The sequence below is a fragment of the Etheostoma spectabile genome, chromosome 7, assembly GCF_008692095.1.
Source record: "Etheostoma spectabile isolate EspeVRDwgs_2016 chromosome 7, UIUC_Espe_1.0, whole genome shotgun sequence".
Lineage (NCBI taxonomy): Eukaryota > Metazoa > Chordata > Actinopteri > Perciformes > Percidae > Etheostoma > Etheostoma spectabile.
Genome location: NC_045739.1, coordinates 8,849,620 through 8,871,695, shown reverse-complemented (window position 1 = coordinate 8,871,695; position 22,076 = coordinate 8,849,620). Strand labels below are relative to the sequence as shown.

The window sequence follows — 22,076 nt, the reverse complement described above, 5'->3', positions numbered from 1 at the left end:
ACACACACACACACACACACACACACACACAAACACACACACACACACACACACACCTTAAACACATCAGTGCACATAAAACGTAAGACATGATTTAAAATCCCATCTATTGCTCACATTACAGTAAACAGTATACTGAAATGTTATCATACATATTAATACAAATACAGTGTAATGGTCTTGTTGGTATAATTAACTCATAGCCATGACAATGCGGGTAATTACTTCAGGCCAGTCTACCTCTGAACTCTGTGACTTTACAGACGAGGCACTGACTTTATCATAAAATGTTATCATAATCATATAATCATTGTTACCATGGAGATTATTGTTAAACACAAAGAAAACACATAATGTTTGATCATATGCTGAACCAGAAAATCTGACATTACACGAGTCTAAAGCTATCTTGAGTTAACATCATATTCCTGGATCCCAATCAATACGTCACGTTTTAAATATTTCTTTTATACTAAGAAAGCATGTTATAAAACAAATACTCAGAAAACAAACCACCAGCACATTACACTGATACAGCATAATCTACAATAGCTCCAAAATAAGATGGATCATGAGACATTTTGGCCTGTAATGTCTCTCGGCCTCTTAGCATATCCCTTCATTCAATTTATTCAGCAATTATCTTTGGCTTCTTCCTTCTCTCTTTCACTTTCAGTGTTTGTGATAATGGTGTCATTGAAATGTCTACTTCCTCAACAAAATATCCACTACAAAAATTAACATGTTTATCAGAATAGCATCTACTTCATGAACTGATGGGATTCACTTTTCTTTGGAAACAGTATGTTAAATTGTATTTCAGGTCAGAACGCATTTCTTTGTTGGACAGAATTTTGGAATATACTTCACAAACAAATGGACAGAGGTTACAACATCTACATTTTCAAGCAAGCTAAAATCAAAATACTGAGCATAGATGCATTTTAACATAGGTATTACAGTAAGATTATGTATGGCAAAGTCAACAGTATCCCAACATTACATAATTTAAGGCACTCCATAATAATAAATAGTGTGGAGTCAGTTCGACTGCTATTAATAGTGGAGGATTCTTACCTAGATACTCAACAAAGAGGATGAATAAATACAATAGTGACACAGTTTTAAATTAATAAATACAGCAGGGCTATGACCTAGAAACTATACTAAAGTTACTAATTCAAGACACTTACAGGAAAGTTGTGTTATTATTATTATTGTTTTAACCATGGTCTTATTTGTATGGAACAGGTCATTAGTGGGATCAGTTATGATATGAGACTGCTGCAGAGGACATATATTTTGAAGATGAAAAAAGGCAGTAACCAAATTGTCCAATTTCAACATCCATTCCAGTGTAACATTACTCACAGTTCCTTAATCTATGAATCATCAATAAAAACATTTGATGTATCAGCTATTCCAATGGCAGAAAGGTCATTCCTAAAGCTGAACCAAGAAGTAGCTCTGCCATACAGTTAGCAGTCATAATCATATGAATATTTTGGGTTGGAGTTTTTCTCTTTACCTTTCATTAAATTTGACTGGTTTAGGGCCACTGTTTCAAAGTTGTGTTAAAAGTCATTGTGGCCACAAATAGTGACAGTGGAGCTGGTGTGCAAAATGTTATCAGCAAAAGCAAAATGGCCAAAACAATGAAAATAACCAACATGATTTTAAACAATCCTTTAAACGTATATTGAAGAACTTTTTTATATTCATGTGCAACTAAAAGAAGAGTTCTAAACTTAAAATATGTTAACATACAATCTGTTTATAGTGAATTCTTCAGCGTGTCCGTTAATTTCAAATTGTCATTTTTTTTAGACACAAAAGAGGGAAGTACAGTAGATCCTGTATATCCTAGATTTTTCACTACGTACAAATACTTTGTCTCATTGATCCCATTAGACCATTATTTGAGGAAAATCATAACAATTAATTTCCTTCATATACTCTTTTTCCTTAACAACTCCTTCCCACTTTGTGGCAAAGTCGCTTCTTCTAAATTGTGTCCTTGAATGAGAATTTCCCTTTGCCAGCCTGCTAGACGCCATTGGCTTTATTAAGAGAGGTGTTGCAACCCTCTTTTGTACCTGATTCAGCCTTCATGGCTTGCTCAACAGCATCTGACAAGGGCAACTTGTCCTCTGCTTCTGTCTCTCTGTGATAAAAGTAGTTGAAATTTGAAACAATGACGGGAACAGGCAAAGCAATGGTCAGCACACCTGCGATGGCGCACAAGGTGCCCACCATTTTACCTCCCATAGTAATAGGACACATGTCCCCGTAGCCTACTGTGGTCATGGTTACCACAGCCCACCAGAAGCCATCGGGTATGCTGACAAACTGTGTGTTTGGCTCGTCTACCTCAGCAAAGTAGATAGCACTGGAGAAGAGGATGACTCCAATAAAGAGGAAAAAGATGAGCAAGCCAAGCTCACGCATGCTGGCCTTTAGAGTCTGTCCCAGGATCTGCAGCCCCTTGGAGTGACGTGAAAGTTTGAATATACGAAACACCCTTACCAGACGGATGATACGCAGAATGGCCAAAGACATGTTCTGTCCTGAGTTCTCTTGAGGCGTTGTGATCAATTCTGTAACCACGGTAACAAAATAAGGAATGATGGATATAATGTCAATGATGTTCATGAGGTTGTGAAAAAAATCCCTTTTGCTAGGACAGACCAAAAATCTCACACACAGCTCAAAGAAGAACCAAGCAATGCAAGCAGTCTCAATGATAAAAAAGGGATCAGAGAAAGTTGTGGGCTTCACGCCAGATGGAGCCACAGAACTGTAAAATCTAGATTGGTTAAAAGGCTGTAGCGTTGTGGGCACAATTGGGTCCGTTTCATCTCTGAATTCTGGCAGCGTTTCCATGCAGAAAATAATGATGGATATGACAATTACAAAAACAGACACCAGTGCTACACCACGGGCTGCGTTTGAGCTCTCTGGGTACTCAAACAGCAGCCAGAATTGCCTGTACACATCATTATTAGGTAGAGGGATCTCAACGTCCTTTATAAATCCTTCATCTTCTCTGAACTGCTCCATGGCCTCATTTCCAAGCTCATAGAACAGAATTTCATCTGCAAACACATCCAAGGGAACGTTAGCCGGACGTCTGATCTTGCCCCCTGACTGGTAGTAATACAAGATTCCGTCAAAGCTGGGTCGGTTCCGGTCAAAGAAGTACTCGTTCCTCATTGGATCAAAGTAGTCCATCCTCTTCAAAGGATCTCCTAGCAGCGTTTCAGGAAATTGGTCCAAAGTTTTGAGCTGCGTCTCAAAACGAAGACCAGCAATGTTGATGATGACTTTCTGGTCTCCGTCATCCAGCCCTCGTTTATCTACAAACAGATCCTCGCAGCACTCCTTAGCAAGCCGGCTGAAGATAGTCTCACTATCCTTAGTGCACTCACTGTTTAGCAGCAATTTCCAATCGGAGATCATACTGGCACAGCTACTGCGTTCCGGTCTGGTTGGAGTTGGCATGGTTGGGGACTGGGGTACTCCTAGTGTGTGTGTGTTTGGAATGGGCGAAGATGAGGTGGATTCCCAAATGCAAGAGAGCTTGGGCATAGAGGAAAACTGAGAGGCTTGTATAAGGTGGTTGCTGCCTGGGCTGCAGCTGTGCTCCGGGGGCATGTCCACTGTGAGAGCTGTGGTCTCATCAGCGTAGGTGTCCACCTCATCCTCAAGGTTGCCGTCAAGCTCATCCAGGCTCTCAAAGTCTACCAGGGCCACCTCCATGGTTGCAGTTCAGCCAGTGCAAAGCCTTGGGACCCCCGGATAAGACAATCAGACACACACATGCACACCCACACGCCCACACACAAAGATGGACAGATGGGAGGCTCAGTCACCAGATTCAGCTGCAGAGAACCAGAGCATCCAGTCTTCAGCAAAGCACTTGCAGTCACAGGACAAATTGTAAGTGCCCTCTATGTTTTCTTCCCTCCAACATCTGTAGAAGTGACAGAAAGAGAAATTGAGTCATTGTGTTTCTGTCAATGGTCAATTTTTTTTTTTTTTGCCGATTTGACATCATGAGGTGACAACAATATGATGTTCAAAAGCACATGTTCTATCATCAGAGAGAGATAACCAAGGTTAGTCATGGAGTCCCACAAGGATCTGTGCTCGGTCCAATCCTGTTCACTTCGATCCAGTCTCTTTTCTTTCTCCACTTCGTCGTGTGGTGCAAGTGCCGCTGTGGTGTGAAGCGCGCGTCCGCGCCACCATCTCAGCCACTCCAGTAACCACAGCTGATAGAAGCTTGTTGTACACTTCGCGTTTGGAAGCGGGACAGTACTGGAGAAATTCTTACCAAGTCGCTTTTTAAATGTAAGAACGGGTCGAGAGTGAACTAAGTGCAATGCTACCGAAGCTGCAGAAGGAAGCCGAGCCATACTGGGCCCTACTCCACATGGGACCTCTGGATGACCATGCTCAGTCAGACAGGAAGGCAGCCAGCGGGCATCTTCTCCCAAGCCAGAGGCTGCAGGCAGGGGCCAGGGGTCAGCCAAGGGACGATCTGGACCATAGCCTCCTTTCGACCACGTATGTTGGGAGATAATCCGTGACAGCACTGTAGTGAATTACCTCTTCATCACACACAACACCCACACCGGGGGAGTCTACACCTTTTTGACCACACACGCCTCACACCCCCATGACAAAGCCCTGTACTATTACTAAATGGTTGCAATCGGTACAAAGTGGTGATGCTGATTTGAATAAAAGTAAAATGCCTTATATAGAGAGAAAGCATTAGGATCACCTAAGCGTGGTTCTTAGGGTCTGATCCTGGCATTTTGTTTTGACCAAAGAACCGAATGCTCCTTCACTTTAGGGGCCGGGGGGGGTTTTCACTTTTTGAAAATTAAAGAGATGAAAGAGAAAGTTATCAGACGAGGGTGGTCAAGTGAGAATAAGTATGGGGCCATCAGCAGCGGGTAGGAAACGACCCTTTTATACTCTCTCTATCTCTCGTTCTCTCTCGCATCGCTCTCTGCGCACAGCTTTAGCTGAAGGACGAAGGAAAAACACGGATTTTGCACAAAGGCATTGGCCAAATTAAACGTAATCAGGTTGTTATATCACTCTAGCAGTCTGGCCCCCCCAGGGGATTCTTTTGGCCAGGGCACTCCAACGTTGCCTACGGCGGCGCGGTCGACTTTTTAGGGTGACAGGACGCGCGTTGTGGTCAGTCTATCCAGTGCGCGCTAACCATGAGTCCGGCACTGCCGGAGCGCCAAACTTCACCAATACGCACGGAAGTATGTCGGATCGCCATGAAGGTAAGCCGCTTCTTTCTCCAGGACTACTGTAACAACAAGGGCTCTCAAGTTCCTTTGTGATGGAGCTTTTTTGTTTTATTCAACCAGCTGTTGCACAAGCGCGCGCAATAAGCGGTGCTGTCTGCCGCGGAGCAACAGAGAAATCACAGCTTAAGTCTTTTAGCTGGTTCTGAAGAAATTCGTTAGCACAAACATTATGCCAAAACGGAAAAAAATGAAATGGAACATGGCTTAGTCTTTATATCAAGGCTATTCTGCCTAGGCTATAATTGGAAAAATATCTATTCTCAATTAGTCATCATTCCCAAAAATTGGGTTGAGGAGTTTAATTACACTGAGCTAACATAGGGACTCTTTTACCGCATCATGTCTGTGAATAAGTTTTGAACTTTTTTTTTAATCTAAATTTTTTGAGATGTCAGGACTGAGAAAGCGAGCACATTAGGAGGCGGTTTCATTAACCCTGGAAACAGGCCCTCCTTTTACCCCATCCACAGCGAAAACCTTCAACCTCCCACCAACCCCCCCCTTACCCCACCCCTCATGACATGTTAAAACGTACCCCCCTAAGATCGAAGTTTAGATCAGGTGGAAATCTTCATCGCAAGCTGGCTGTACGCGTCACCAAAAATGTAATAGTAGTTAAAAGTTACTTAATATTATTTATAATAAATAAGTATGAAAGTTAGTAACTCCGGTGAAGAGACGTGTTACTGTCCTGAGGAGAGGACGTGTAGAGGGTAGTAGGGCTACTGATCTTTGGTTAATGTGCTGGTTCCAAAAAACACTGAAAGAATGAATCCATCAGGTTGAAATAAGATTGTATCTTTTCCTTTTATGGACTCGGTAGGTGTACATGCAGCCATCTCCACACATCCCCAAGTTCAAACTGGATTCATCTGTAGAGCAAACTTTCTGAACTTATCCCACTCCCTCAGTTTTCGCCAGAACCCCGCAAAAACTCCACTGACCCCCATCCTCAAACACTTGGCATGGTAAACACATTTAACCATGTTGTGATCCATTAAACACCTGGGCAACAGGTGTTATATGAGTCACATTATGCTACATTGTAATTGAGCAAAGTACAGTTAATGAGGCAAATAGCTAAGGATAAGAAATATTGCATTCGAAGGTATTTTTATTAATGTTGTAGTGGAATAAGGGTCAGGAGTGTGCAAATGTTGGGCTATTTTTGCTAATGTGGTAGTTTATTACCTTGTGAGGATCACCCAAATGAAAGCATGATTAGGCCCTGGACTCATTTAACACCATAAGTGTCTTTACCTTTCTCATTAGCTGGGGTGTTAACAGCATACAGTTGACTTGTTACTACAGTATCTGAGTCTTGTCTACAATGTCCAAGTTAGTAAACGAGACGAGAAAAAGAATCAAAAGTGGTTGTGGGTGGTGTGTGTGTGTGTGTGTGTGTGTGGTGTGTGGCTGAAATGTGTTACTTGTTGGTATGACACTGACATTAGTGATATGAAATTGCGAGTCAGACCAGATGGCAATAATTTTAACCGCTGGATTCTGGCACAAAAACGGCTTCTAAAAACAACTCTTATTTTGTGAATGAGATGGATGGGCGCCAGGGGTAGGTTGGGTAGACGCTTGGGAAGTTAATGAGAACATGTGGGTGTTTCATTGCTGTTGATTGGTCCAACAAAATTACACTAGTGAACCTTTTGGCTTCATGAGCAAATAACCTTTTACCAGAGGATGAAGCAACACAGCCATTGAAGAGTTCCCTGAAGAAGTTGAAGGACATTGGAGATATACAACCACCTGTGTGAGGGGAAGGAAGGCAGGTTCTGTATTTGTGCGTTTGGTGAAGATATCAGTACAGCACAAAATTGCTAGTGGAACAGAAAAGCCATAGGAGGATGCCCTCATATTGGTTAGAGTTTGGCATTGTGTTTGCTTCCTGGGCAATAGACAAAATCCAACAATGGGATTTTAGTGTCCTAGGGCCCAAAAATGTTCATTGCACACACATGTATTTAATCTCAAAAGTAGAAGAAAACACTATCTCCAATGCAGAGAGGATCTCAATAGGCACAGATCACTAATTGAAAAGGATGATCTTACTTGTTCCTGGTATGCCCTGATGTGCTATTTAATTATGATCCTGTATATATCATGAGAAATGATTGTAGCATGTGTTGTGTGCTGTGTACAGCCATGTTTTGAAATATGCTGGCTTTTGGGTTGCTGTGCAGGTGGGATGGGTGTGTTCACAGGTTATCTTAAGTACAGCCCATGCTCTGGCATCAATCTCTGTGCCAGTAAGTGAGGATGCCCAGTCAAAGCATCAAATACGTGGCTGGGGCATGTCTTTATTATTGATTATATATAGTATTACTTTCATTGTTGAGGCATATCTAGAATAACAGGAAACAATGTAACGTGCAAAGGGCACGGAGGTTATTTTAGGTAAAGTTACTGGCTTTGTATGTCAGACAGAATAGGCATTTTTCTGCATGAAAAAAAAACGCAAAGGCGGTAAGGCTCTGCTAGTTTCCATCAGCCAGTGATATTAGAGTTATGTCAACTTCTTGGATGGACACGGTGGTGTTGAGATCAGAAAGATAGCCTCAGACTCAAGTCTCCTTTATCTGTTGATTTAGTTCTTGTTGAATGACTGACCAGTAGTCTGCACGGGTTGGTGCGGCCTGGTATAATGCCTCCAGTCCGACCAGGTGCTGTTTTAGATGCAATTACAGGAAGTGTTTGTATTAGATGTACTGCTAATGATGGTGTGTGTGTGTGTGGTGTGTGGGTGTGTGTGTGTGTGTGTGTGTGTGTGGGTGTTGTGTGTGTGTGTGGTGTGTGTGTGTGTGTGTGTTTTGTCAAAAGGCAAGGCAGGATTTTGGTCCCAGCTGGGTTTTTGTGTGCATGGAATTGGCCGGGAGACTGCAGACAACACCCATTCAGCATCAGATACCTGTATTGATAGACTCGCGGAGACCGCCCATAGACAACCAACTGCTCCAGACAGACAGTGGGCAAAAAAATAAGTATTAAGTGTCTTCTAGCATTGTCAAAACATTGCATTGCAGCTCTCTTCTTTAATTCAGTTGAGAATGCGCGCGTGTCCTCCAAAATAGTGGTGGGACACCCAACCTTACAGCTCTTGGTGTTTGAAATCCACTACTGTTTATACTCAGAACAACATTAGGAAATACCTTACCCTTAGGCAAGTAGGTATGAAATAAGCAATCAATGCTACTTATTACGTTTAACGCCGTATACTCTGCATCAACTTACTGGAGTGCAACTATCGCGAGAAAAGTCCCTCATCAAAGGTGGCTTGGTCACCACCGGAATTTCCCCACCAGAACCCAGCTCGAGAACGACTGCATACACACCACACACACCACAACACCACACACACACACACACACAACAACCAAACACACACACACACACCACACAAACACACACAAAACTGCGCACACTCATGCAGGTATAAGCATATAGTACCTGTGTCCCATCTATAACTGCACACGCACAAGATCATGAGAGCCATATTGCACATCTACTGTAGCTACCGCGCCACATAATGAGGGGCAGTGTTGGCTCTGGGTATTTACAATTGCATTACCAAATGGACATTTGTAATTCCATATGGTTAACGTGATTGATAAGCTCAGAGAAAGGGATACAGTTATGATATTCTAAAACCTGTAATTCGGATAACAAGATGTTTGATAATAAAAAATATATTCTCAATTGCATCTGATTACTGAAATGTTTACGGCTCATTAGAGTGGCAATAGAGAAACACAAGGGACATTTGTATACTATGAAATCCGTAGCATATCCACACACAACCATTTACTGACACATAGAATCTATGCCTCAGTGGGGAAACCTATTTGTATGACTGCAGGAAGTGGTCGCGACATTCATAGTGAAGCGAGGACTGCCTCCTGGTCTCACATGCCAAAACCTTCCTCTAAGGCACTAATGCGAGCGGGTCACGGTGCCGCGTGCAAATAAGCCTCGGGAAGGGAACTTGTTTTGGTGGGGATTGTACGTTCACAGGTTGTTTAGCATGCAACAGAAAGTCAGATGTGGCCGTCTAGTCCAGCTGTCTCATTTAACCGCGGAGATCTGAGGAGGAGTTAGCCATAGCCTCATTAATTGACGAGTGTTAAAATACAACACAAAGAAAGCGGGAAGGTAACAAGGGACATACCGAAGACGGACACCAAAAAAATGTGACAATGGCGTAATTCCTGCAGAACAAGAGAGCAATCCGAAGTGGTGACGTCCTACTCACAACTGTCTTCATCCCCAATTGCCGCTTAAGTTGGATGTTATGTTAAGATAATGTAGTAAGCATGTGGAAAATATTGATGCAAAAAATACATAAACACCAGTAGATGGGTGTGATAATTCATAGAGTAAGGAAACTAAGTTTTTAGGTAGATGATAGAGGAGAATCGACTTGGAAATTACATATAACCACTACAGTAAACATTAATCTCTTTAGATAATTAAACATGGGACATTTATATAATCAGCGATTGTTCATATCTGACCTATTGTGTGAAGTCTAGGGACAGTGTTTAATTTTAACTGTTTCATTAACTCCCTATGGGGAAATTAGAGAATTTACAACTTCTGTGTCCACACTTTGTAGTTTTACACACAGTCTCTGAATTACACAAAAACAAGGAGCTATGTACATGCACTAAGGAGAAATGTCAGAGTGCAGTGGGCTGCCAGCGATACCAGCGACCTGATGCGGTGGGGGGGACGGTGCCGGTCAACAGCACCTAGCCAGTGCTCAGGAGGTGAAGGGCAGTTCTCCAGCCACCCAATCCACATCCGATTTTTTGTCCAAACTCCGGGACTTGAACCACGTGACCTACCCGGTAACCCAACCCAAAACTTTTTCCTACAGGACTGAGTCTACGACCAACCCCCCAAAGTACTGCCACCCCCCAACAGTGTTGAAAGGCAGACACTCAGTCTTTTTCTTTTTTTAGTAGAAGCGATATCGGATTTATCAAGGTCCTTTTAAAAAAGTGCAGTTAAGTTACTGTACAGTCCTCGACAAAAGTCTTGTGCTTCATCTATTTGGTAGAAACAACGTGCTATACTGACTTTTACATTAATCACTATTGGTGTAAAAATAGCTCATATGAAAACCTCAAACCCTCCACCAATGAGTTCAATGCACTGAAAATAAATTAGTTTTCCGAAACAAGATTCATTATGTTAAAAACAAGACGAAAGAAGGTCAAAATTTTGCAAGACAAAAGTTTTGTCTTATCGACTTATACAGAAGTGAACAAAATTTACTGCAACTAACTAATAATATGTCAGAAAATTAATAGCGGTGCTGTGAGATTCAAATGTATATCTTGTATGACTTCCATGAGCTTGAGAAAACTGCAATCCATGCAGGTTTGTGCAAGGATTTATCAATGTATGATAGAAAGAACATCAGGATAGCTTGGAAAGCAGTCTTGCATGCTCCCAGATTCAATCAATTCTCTTGGTTTGGTCTTCAATGCTTCTCTCCTTTCCGTACCCACAATATGCTCAATGATTCAATGTTGGGACTGGGACCGGCCATCGGAGACCATCTTGGTTTCTTGCGCCTTGAGGAACTGAACAAAAGTGGAGTAGGAAGATCAACGGCGATGGGACATACCTGTGCAGAATTTGGCCCTCTTTTATGGTGGGAAGGATAAGAGGTAGTAGATTTCTGGTACATGAGACTATTGATGTTACACTTCCACCCCGCGATGCTCCGCACACCCATACTGATGTAACCCCAGACCATGATTTGTCCGCCACCAACTCACTGTTTTCTGGGTGAGTGCGGCTCAGTAGGTCTCCTGCAATATATTGCGGGAACAACTGTGGTGTAAGTACGAAGAAATCTTGAAAAATCCAACTGTTCTTCCACTTTCGCATGTCCACCCTTTAGCAGGCTGTGGGCCTTGGCAAATGCACACAGTTTTTCAATTGTCTTTTGTTTAGTCTGGGTCTGGGGCACATGATCGACCATGGAGGCCATTTCAGGAAGAATCGACAAACCGTTCTGGTTGACACAGGGACTTCAGGGGCAGGTCTGGTGGAAGCTCTCCTGCGGGAAAATGGGCTGGCCTTGGATTGTCGAGTCAACAAACGGTTCCTCCAAGCAATTGCTTGCGGGGTCTGCCTGACCTGGGCTGTCAAAAACTTTCCCGTGGTCTTAAATGTTTTTGTCATCTGTACTTGACGCTGAGACACAATGAAGGGGTTGCCACATCAGCAGAGAATGGTCTTCAGCCTGATAATCAAAACTTTAGTCTCAGGGTGAATTTAGGCTAGTTGCCAGATGTCTAGTTGCAGGTGATGTGAAGGTCTAGTGTGCGGGGTTGTGTTTTATACACACCTGAGACCTAATTGATCCATTATTAGTCACAGGTGAAGCTCATATGACAGCAACACAAACTTATGTTCTTCCAAAAAGTATTCAATGGGCTTACCAAGCTGTGAATATAAATACTTTTTGACCCCCCCCCCAAACTTCTTTTTGCACTGAGAACTTATTACAAGCTGTTGGGATAAATGAGCCATTTACTTGTAAATAAATCTGATCAGAAAATATATTTCAGCGGGCACTTTAGGCAATTTGTACACAAGCGACAGAACTTTGTCAGGGACTGTATTTACTTTACCTGGCTTGTTTGAATTAAGAATGCCTCCTGCAGTAGATTTAACACAGAATGAAAAAGTTAACCCGGTGCTTTACACTGTGTGTGAGCGCACTGAACAGAACACCATCTGTGCTCAGCTGCAAACATCTGGCACACTGCGATTTATCTTGTGATAATGAATATTATCAGTAAAGTGTGGGAAATTTTGACTTCTGTTGTGATGCTTAATTGGACGGTCATTGAAGGAAACCATTTTTGTAGTGTATTATTTATGTCAAATTAAAACGCTTCATCAGTGGAAGCTTTCTGCAAATTTGCATCATAGTTAACGCTATAGTATATTGTTAACAGTATTCAGTTAAGTATGGTATTGACAGTCTTGTATATCATTAATATAATGTTTGGAGACCATAAGAATAAATAACAGGGATTATCAAAGTCATAAGAGTGACATAAAATGAAGAACTAAACTGGAAGAAATATGAGGTAAATACCTACCCATATTCCCAGAGATGACTGCTGACGACAAAAGCAGAGTCCATTTAATTTCAAATGTAGTATTCATCATGATCAGCAGCAAACAAAGATCACTTGAAACTTAATGAAGACTCTGAAGCTCCAAGTCTGAGTGGATTACTTTGGACACAGGACACAGACACACACACACACACACACACCCACACACACACGCACACACACAGGAATTACTTGGACACGACAAGACACACACACACACAACACCACACACACACACCACACCACACGAATATTACGTTGGACACAGAACACACAAACACAGACACACACCACACAAACACACCCACCAACACACACACACCACACACACACACACACACACACAGAAAACACATGAAAAACCCCACAACAACTGTCAGCTAATGTCAAAGCTAAAGGTTTAGGGGCAAAGGCTGTGATAAACTTTATTTGTATAAGGCTGATCTCTGTGGCCCTAAAGCTTTTAATGCTTTAAAAGGACATATATCACGGTTTCACAGTATTGCAATTACAGATAAAAAGTAACTTTCTTCCATTGAACACAGTGTATTTATTTTTAATAATACTATGCGCTCTGGCTGTAAGACGGAAACTTACCTAAACGCAAACCCCATTACAAAGCCACTCACTCCTGACCACTACACATCCAAAAAAACAAAAAACAGCTTGTACTTAGAAACGGTATGACAGAAAAGGTAGTGGTTTTGAAAACCATGACTTTTTAAATGGTGGTATAACTTCACACCGATAACCGGACCAGGCCTATTTGTACCATTGTTTTACACTATTAATCGATGGGTATGTCGAACGTATTAGTGGATGCCTTAAAGCAACAATAGAGACTTTTGAACCCTAAAATAATGATTATAAATCGTTACAGTGGTCCATCAACTGTAACAGGGTAAACGACACGTCTGCATTCGCTTTGCGGCCCTCTAAGGCTATAACCGCCCAATGAAGTTTGCCAGATCGGGTAGGGTCTGTAGTTCCAATGAGAATAATGTGACATTCCGCTTCCAACCTGTAGGCAGTACCGAAGCGGGAAAGTTTCCCTAGTTTGCTTTAATTAGGGCACCTTGTCTTAAATTTGTTTATATTGTTATGTGGGGAAACAATTCATGTGCACAACGCATGTTGAGACAGTGACGTGTGTGTTACAGTCATTAAATAGCAAAAACTTGTTGGATTGATCAGAGTAGAGAAAGGTAAATGTAATATAGTTGTAATTGTAAGGTTAATATTGGGCATAAACACATCTTACGTATAGCAAAGGATTGCGAGTTAAGTAAGACCTGCCGAGAACATCTGTTCGTGTTATACAGTAAGTCACAGCGGCTGGCTATAAATTGTATAGTAGCTCTAGCACAGCATGCAACACCCATGTTTCTGATAACATTGATGAATCTCAAATGCCCCAATTTTGTTTGATTTTCTACTAGCTTGGCAGCATGCTGTATATGCACAGGTGAGCACATGTAGCAAGATGTGTTATCTCATGGGTGTGCTCCCACTATGACTCCTGTGTATTAATGCATGGTAAAATATCGGCAGCACCATGGGTTGGCGAGGGCCCCATGACACCTCTGTTTTACGCGTCCCCCAACAACACAAGTCAAGGTCCACATGCCTCCTACAAGCATTTGTCCTCGCTGCTACAGAGCACAGCTGCTAGAGGTCTGCAGAGTTCTTTTTCCAAGATATGTGAATGTATTACAGTATATGATAAATGTATCTTATATCTTAAATATTGATTCATTGTATACATTTTCATTTCCCCAGTGTATCTTCATTTGTTTGAGTAAAGGTTGTAAGCCTGTTAACCCCATAGCCCATTGATTGTGTATGTATGTTACAATGCATATCAATTTTCGATCTCATTACACTCAAAGAGTGTCTTTAGGTGTTTAAGCATCCACTCCACTGTATATACACATATACAATAAGTAAGAGTTTTTTTATTAGCATGCTATATTATTAATAACACAATAAACAGTACGAATTGTTATGGAATCTAGAATCAGGTATTTTCTATCAATCTACAACATCTGGATAATTCAGATCAAGCCATATTGATTACAGTGTTTGTGTGTTACTTTTCTTTTGAGCATTTGTAGATAGATATGTTAACATTATGAAAACCATTAACCTATAAAAGCATGTTTTAAGGTCTATAGTCAAAGACATTTTAATTTAGATATCACAATATAATACAAGATGAGAGAAGGACAGGAAGAAACCTAAGAAAGTCCTGCAGAAAGAGATTTAAAAAAGTTTGAGTGGTAGAGCATGGAAAGTGTTCATGACCGGTTCTCTAAATGTCACTACTATGGTTGAAAACACAGAAAGCCCTACTTAGTACTTTTAAGTCATAAATCACAAGTGAAATTTAGGGAATTTCTTCACAGTTACACAAAATTTTAATGGAAATAGAACAGGACATGTTGATTAAACAGTGTTGACAGGACTTCTACACAGTAGTTGTTCAACATGCTCTAGGAATGTGGTGAGTTGAGTGCAGCTTCCTTACGTGCCGTGTGTACAAATAGTTTTACAGCGTGAGTATAGGGAGATATGGGTGGAATGTGTCGGAGTGTCACTCCGTGAATTTACATAGCGATCATATGTCCTCTGCGGTTGCCAAAACAATTTAGAGGCTTCAAGAAATTCAGTTCTCCTTTTGTCCTGCTCTAATGATGGAGATTTTGACTAAATCAGACCATTGCGTTCACAAGGTCTACAGCATAAAAGGGCTATGTTAAAGAAAGAGCGGAAGGAAGAAGGGGTAATATCGGAGCTGTGATTGATGAGTAAAAGTGAAGTAGAAGGTTGTGTGATCCGAGGAACAGAGCTTTAATTCCTCCTGCCATGTTACAGGTAGGTGTGTGTGTGTGTGTGGGTGTGTGTATGTGTGTGTGTGTGTGTGTGTGTGTGTGGTGTGTGTGTGGTGTTGTGTGTGTGTGTGAGTGTCACATGGGAGCTCTGAAGATCTAATCGCACCGTTCCAGTCTAGAAGGCCTTGAGTACATAAGAGATTGCTCATGGACACATGCCAGACACACACACAAACAACCACACCACATATGTCCTGCCTCTTGACATGAACCTACCAATAAAGTAACCGAACCTGACAATATACAGATACACACTTGACACAAAAAATATCAATGATTTTCTTTTTGCTGCTTTTTTGTGAACTATGTGCGCGCTGTGTGTGTATGTGTGCATGTGTGGTGTGTTGGTGTTGTGTTGTGTGTGTGTGGTTTATGGGTGTGTGTGGGTGTGGGTGTGTGTGGCCTTGGCACAGCTCTAGGTTCTCATTCAGCATAAGGTTACCATGTAGTCTGGGATAGATTAGTCATTCCGATGTCAATGAGGAGTAGCAGAAAGCTGCAGCAGTGGCAGAACCTGTGGAGGACCATTCTCCCTCCTGTTTTTTGTGTTGCTTTTACAGCATTTGTTACACACTGGTCTGTAGACATCATGCTAAGGAAGGTAAGGGCATAATGCTTGTTGCACTCTGTCTGTGAGCAGATTCTAATTGAGCTTTGAATTAAAGTCCTAAACCAGAGAGCATATTTTACATCTATTGACTCAGATTTCACTCTGTTAAGGAAAGCAGAAGCTTAAACATAACACTATCAACAGACTCTTGGAACACTGAATTAAGGTAATAGCTGAATCAGTGCAACTGTCTGGATTGTTTTGGAAACCATTGTCTTTTTGGAGAGTTTAAAGCAGGTTACGTCTTTCATTACTTTCAGAGACACAGTGAAGGTTGGAGTTCTTTTTGTTACATTAAGTAAAATTAAACATTGAGGCACATGAATATTGGGAAAACAGTAGGATTTTTACAAGCAGAGCAATATTATTGGCTAATTTGAGTGGTATGATCCAAGCGCATCGTTACGCTTCTAGTTAAGGAGAAAACTAAACTCCAAGTTTCATTCTCTCATTAGGAATTATTTCTCTCCGTGGGCACAATCCATCATAGCTATGTTAAATTTCCACCTTACGTCATCTGTTTCCTCTGCTCCGGCCTCTTTTGTCAGGGCTGCTCTCTCATCATGTGTCCCTCATCCGCCTAACTATCAAAAAATCCTATTCTCTATCATGTCACCACTTCTTTCCATCATTGCATTCTGTCCTTTTCCCACCCACATCCGTCTTCCAACAATTTTCATGTATCATCTATTTAACTCAGGGTCCTATTTTATCTATCTATCTATCAATATATCTATCTATCTATCTATCTCTGTCTCTCTCCTCTCTCTCTCTCTCTCTTCTCTCTCTCTCTCATTCTTCTCTTCCCTCTCTCTCCCAGCAGAATTTGCTATCACTGGCATGGTTTTAGAAGGTGACTTATCTCTGGAGTCTTTAATTAACATCTGCATCAGCGTCAGCACATCACAGACACATGCACAGTAAGCACACCTGCACACACACCATGCACATTAGACAAATTCATTTACATAAATGATACACACTTATAGAACCAGCTCATAATTAATGTAATCTTTATGCTGATGAAAGACACAACTAGCTCAGGTGAATTTGAATAATACCATGTCAAAATAGGAGGCAGACTAGATTTCTAGAAGAAATAAATTGATACAGTCCAGTTATATGTGAACCCTGGTGTCTGAGAAAGCCTTGGCCCAAGCTAATCACTGTACAGCCAGTTCTAATGCAGCTAATATAATGCACAGCTGTTACCCGGCACGTCTCTCCTTCCACAACTGACTTTGGAGCATTAACAGGGTGTTTGCCTTGATTCCCCTTTACCCTTAGCAGGTGTATGTTTGTACAGGTCATGTGTCAAGAAAGATATGTGTGTGCGATATAGCCAGTGAGATATTGTGTATGTACAGTAGAGAAGGGTTGAAGAGCTGGTTTCCTGTTTGGACAGAAAATTTAAGTTTGCCAATAATAACAATTTGCAAAGCATATCTTAAAAATGTAAACAGTAAGCCCTCCATTGTGTAATGTTTTACCACTACGCTATACTCATCCACTATGCTAATCCACGTAGCTTCAATAAATTCGTTCGGAATAAGTAGCGAGGGTCCGGTCTCCTTCCTAAAAACTAACACCACACATCTTCATCTCCAACCTTTGAGCGCTCGTCTCTATCCTCATTTGACAGCAATTCAATCCCCTCTTTCACTAGTTACTATTCAACTAGCTCAAACACCACTAGGCAACCTCCTATAACACCATCCATATCAAATTATACCAAGATCGTTTTGAGGGGGGGGGGTTCATATCATGACTACCCCCACACACACTCCACCAACATCTACACAAGGACAACCAAAGTAAGCTCCAAACACGAAGCAAAAGCACAAACAGTGCATCCTCTAGCTCAGACGCAGAAAACACAATGACAACCCAGGTGACGACCCCATTTAGGCAGAATACCTCGGTCAGTAACAGGCTCTTGGTAGCGTGGTCTGACGGGCCGGTGGTGGGTTTAGAATGCAAGAGTGGCAATAACACAAAATAGAAAAATAGTAGTTGTAGGCAGTTCTTGTAGTATGTTCATTGCATAGCCAGGACGCTGTCGGATTACAGATCAGCAGGACCGTAGAGACGTAGCAGGGCCATGCAGTGTAGCATTGAACAATGCATCACGAGACACTGGAGTCGGAGCCAAGCGACCAAAGTGTCTGTTACCCTGATTTGGGACCTCTCTGCTACAAGTGAACATGCAGGGAAAAAAATAAACATAAGTATGGGGCGCCGTTTGTAAAGTGCCCACGCTGAAATAATAAGCAACATTTGTCACATTTAGCTTAAATATGTTTAAAAAACTGTATGAAATTTTGGGGTCCACTTTCTTGCACATTTACAACAATATTTGTCAACTTAGAAATATTTTAATAGTTAAAATCAAAATTAATGTTACACCTAATTTAAATGTACTAAATGTAATTAAATCTAAATGCTAAATCTAAATCTAAATGTTAAAATCTAAATCTAAATAGTATAAATCTAAATCTAAAATCAATGTCTAAATCTAAATCTAAATTAGTTATACTCTAAATTTAAATAAATTAATAATCTAAATGGTTTCAAATCTTTAACATTCAATCTAAATCTAAAATGTTAAATCTAAATCTAAATCACAGTTAAATCTACAATGAATCTAAATCTAAATCGTAAATTTAAATCTAAATCAATAAATCTAATGGAAATCTAAATTCAAATGTATCTAATCTAATGTAATAAATGTTAATCTAAATCTAATCAAATGTTAAATCTAAATGTTCGAGTTGAAACTAAATATTTACAGCTAATATGAAAATGAATGCGTTAACCGGAAGTAAACAATAAGCTCTAGGAGGTCGTGTATGTTTATATTGTCAAATAACGAATAAAATCATCTTCATCGGGATCATGGCTCTGAACTTGGATAAACGTGATAATTAATAACTAAAACAGACGAGTAAAAACAAACACCGTTGTACGCACTGTATTGAAGAGTACATTTTGAGCCTTCACTTTATTGTCACTTATATGAATGGTGCCCGGACTATAACTGATACCTGAGCCCCACTATAGCGGCTACACGGGGCGGCTGCGGGTCCTTGACTGTCGCAGTTCTGGCGACCAGCAATTAATCCCCAGCCCCCGACAGCAACGAACTATGATGTCGACGCCATGGACACGGAAATGTCCAACAAATCGTAAAAAGACCACGACAAAGAACCCCTGTTGCTACAACTTACCTCCAAACAAAAGAACCACAGCACGACGACCCTCATTCGGACCAAACCCACACGCGCCCCTCCGGAAAAAGTCAATCACGGAGCATAAAGCCATGCCGATAACTCGCGGCTACTTGGTCACACTGCGAATGACAACGTCCCACACCCATTCACTACCCAAGACCACACAAGACTCAGGAACGTACCTCAATACAGTCTCTCCAACTGTGGTCTTATTATCACGTTTCGCAAGTAAGGCCAATCCAGCGCAGTTGCATTTACATACATAATGACTCGAGTTTTATTTTGTACCGGTACCGCCGCATCCCCTTCCCAATTGAAGGCACCCTAGGCCCCCCTACAGCACATTGATTTAGTCACCCGAACAACCTAATCATCGCCCTCCACCCACCTCAGAGTTTAGCATTGTAGGAACCTTGGTACAGTTTAGACATCCGAAGTTCCCGATGAACAGATTATGAAAGCTTACGCGTACATCGGGGTTAGAGTGTTTAACATCTAGCTTACCGTTAGAATTAAACCGATTCAGAGCGTGAATTTTACGTCACCTGCGTTGATAACGCACCTAGATGAGTAACAGACGGACAGATAGGTTGTTGCACGCATCTTTTCAGGGGACGGTCCAACCTAACCCGAACAATAGACGAACACATACACAGCGTACAGTTTATCGTTTGTTACTTCGGTTAGGCTTTCATTTGCATATTAGCTAAATATTAGTCACACCCAAACATTTAGATTTAACATTTAGATTTAGATTAGATTTAACATTGTAGATTTAACATTTAGATTTAGATTTAGATTTAACATTTAGATTTAGATTTAACATTTAGATTTAAACATTTAGATTTAATTTAGATTAACATTTAGATTGAGATTTATAGTTAGATTAACATTTAGATTGAATTAGATTAACATTTAGATTTAGATTTAACATTTAGATTTAGATTAACATTTAGATTAACTTTAGATTAGATTTAGATTTAACATTTAGATTTAGATTTAGATTGAACATGAGATTTAACATTTAGATTTATTTGATTTAACATTTAGATTAATTAACATTAGATGAATTTGATTAATTTAGATTTAACATTTAGATTTAGATTTAATTTAGATTTAAGACTTTTAGATTTAGATTTAGATTTACATTTAGATTAGATTAGATTTAACATTTAGATTTAACTTATTAGATTATGATATTAATTTACGATTTGATTAACATTTAGATTTAACATTAGATAGTATTAGATTTAAATTTAGATTAGATTTAATATTTAGATTTAACATTTAGATTTAGATTTTTAACATGATTAGATTTAACATTAGATAGTTTAAATTAGATGATTTAACATTTAGATTAACTTAGATTTAGATTTAGATAACATTAGATCTAGATTTATTCTTTAGATTTAACATTTAGGTTTAGATTTAGATTAACATTAGATAGATTAAATTTAGATTTAGATTTAGCTATAGATTAACATTTAACATTTAGGTGTAAAATTTAATATTGGATTTAACTATTTAAATATTTCTAAGTTGACAATATTGTTGTAAATGTGCAAGAAAGTGACCCTCAAAATTTCATACCGTTTTTTTAAACAGTATTTAAAGCTAAATGTGACAAAATGTTGCTGTTATTTACAGCGTGAGCAGCTTTACAAACGGCGCCCCATACATAAGGACTCCGGGGAATGACTCCCCAGAGCTAGGTTAGTAACAAGCATTTCTGGGACATGGATGCACATAAATGAAAAGATGGAAGATAGAGGAGAGAGGAGTCAGTGTATCAAAATAAGTCCCAGTGTCTAAAACTATTACAGCAAAACCAAGAGAGACAAGGTAAGAGAGCCAGCCCGGTCGGGCTAGAACTCTCCCAACGGATGGGCTGTATGCCAAGTCTCCCTTTAGTTTATTGTATTTGATTATAGATAGTAAATCTGAAAACTATGTGACTAACTTCTATCCTAACAATATTCGATCTATGCCCTAACTATAAGCTTATCAAAAAGGAAAGTCTTAAGCCTACTCTTAAATGTGGAGACGTGTCTGCCTCCGGAACAAATGGAACTGGTTCCACAGGAGAGGAGCCTGACCGCTGAGCTCTGGCTCCCGTTCTACTTTTAGAGACTCTAGGAAACACCAGTAACCTGCATTCTGGGAGCGTAGTGCTCTTGTAGGGTTGTAAGGTACTATGAGCTCTTTAGATAAGATGGAGCCAGACATGTAGAGCTTTGTAGGTGAGAAGAAGGATTTTAAATTCTATTCTAAATTTTACAGGAAGCCAATGCAGAGAAGCTAAAACAGGAGAAAAGTGATCTCTTTTCCTGGTTCCCGTCAGAACACGTTCCGCAGCATTCTGGATCATCTGAGAGTCTTACGGATTTTTGAGCAGCCTGATAATAAAGAATTGCAGTAATCCAACCTAGAAGTAACAAATGCATGGACTAGTTTTCTGCATCATTTTAGACAGGATTTCCTGATTTTTCCGATATTACGTAGGTGAAAAAAGGCGATCCTTGAAATTTGTTTAAGTGGGAATTAAAGGACATGTCCTGATCAAGATGACTCCAAGATTCTTCACAGTGGTGCTGGAGGCCAGGGTGATGCCATCCAGAGTAAACTATACTTTGGATAATGCGTCACGGAGGTGCTTGGGTCCGAGAGAAATAACTTCAGTTATCTGAGTTTAACATAGAAAATATAGGTCACCCAGGTTTTAATATCCTGAAGGCACGTTTGAAGTTAGCTAACTGATTTTCATCGGCTTGATTGATAGATATAACTGAGTACATCTGCATAACAATGAAAGTTTATGGGTGTTCTAATAATACTGCTAAGGAAGCCTAAAGTGA

The 22,076-nt window shown here is 40.4% G+C and overlaps 2 protein-coding genes across 3 annotated transcripts in view; one reads left to right on the top strand and one right to left on the bottom strand.

Moving 5' to 3' along the window:
* Window positions 1-22,076, top strand: part of LOC116692455 (rho-related GTP-binding protein RhoA-C) — a 732,216-nt gene that overhangs the window by 438,041 nt on the left and 272,099 nt on the right. The gene's annotated exons all lie outside the window — the stretch shown is intronic.
* Window positions 1,264-22,076, bottom strand: part of LOC116692434 (potassium voltage-gated channel subfamily A member 10) — a 73,342-nt gene continuing 52,529 nt past the window's right edge. For both annotated transcript variants that reach the window (XM_032520730.1, XM_032520731.1), the window contains one exon: window positions 1,264-3,973. In XM_032520730.1, coding sequence (XP_032376621.1) covers window positions 2,047-3,759 — 1,713 coding nt within the window. In that variant the 5' untranslated portion in view covers window positions 3,760-3,973 and the 3' untranslated portion in view covers window positions 1,264-2,046. The remainder of the gene's footprint in view (window positions 3,974-22,076) is intronic.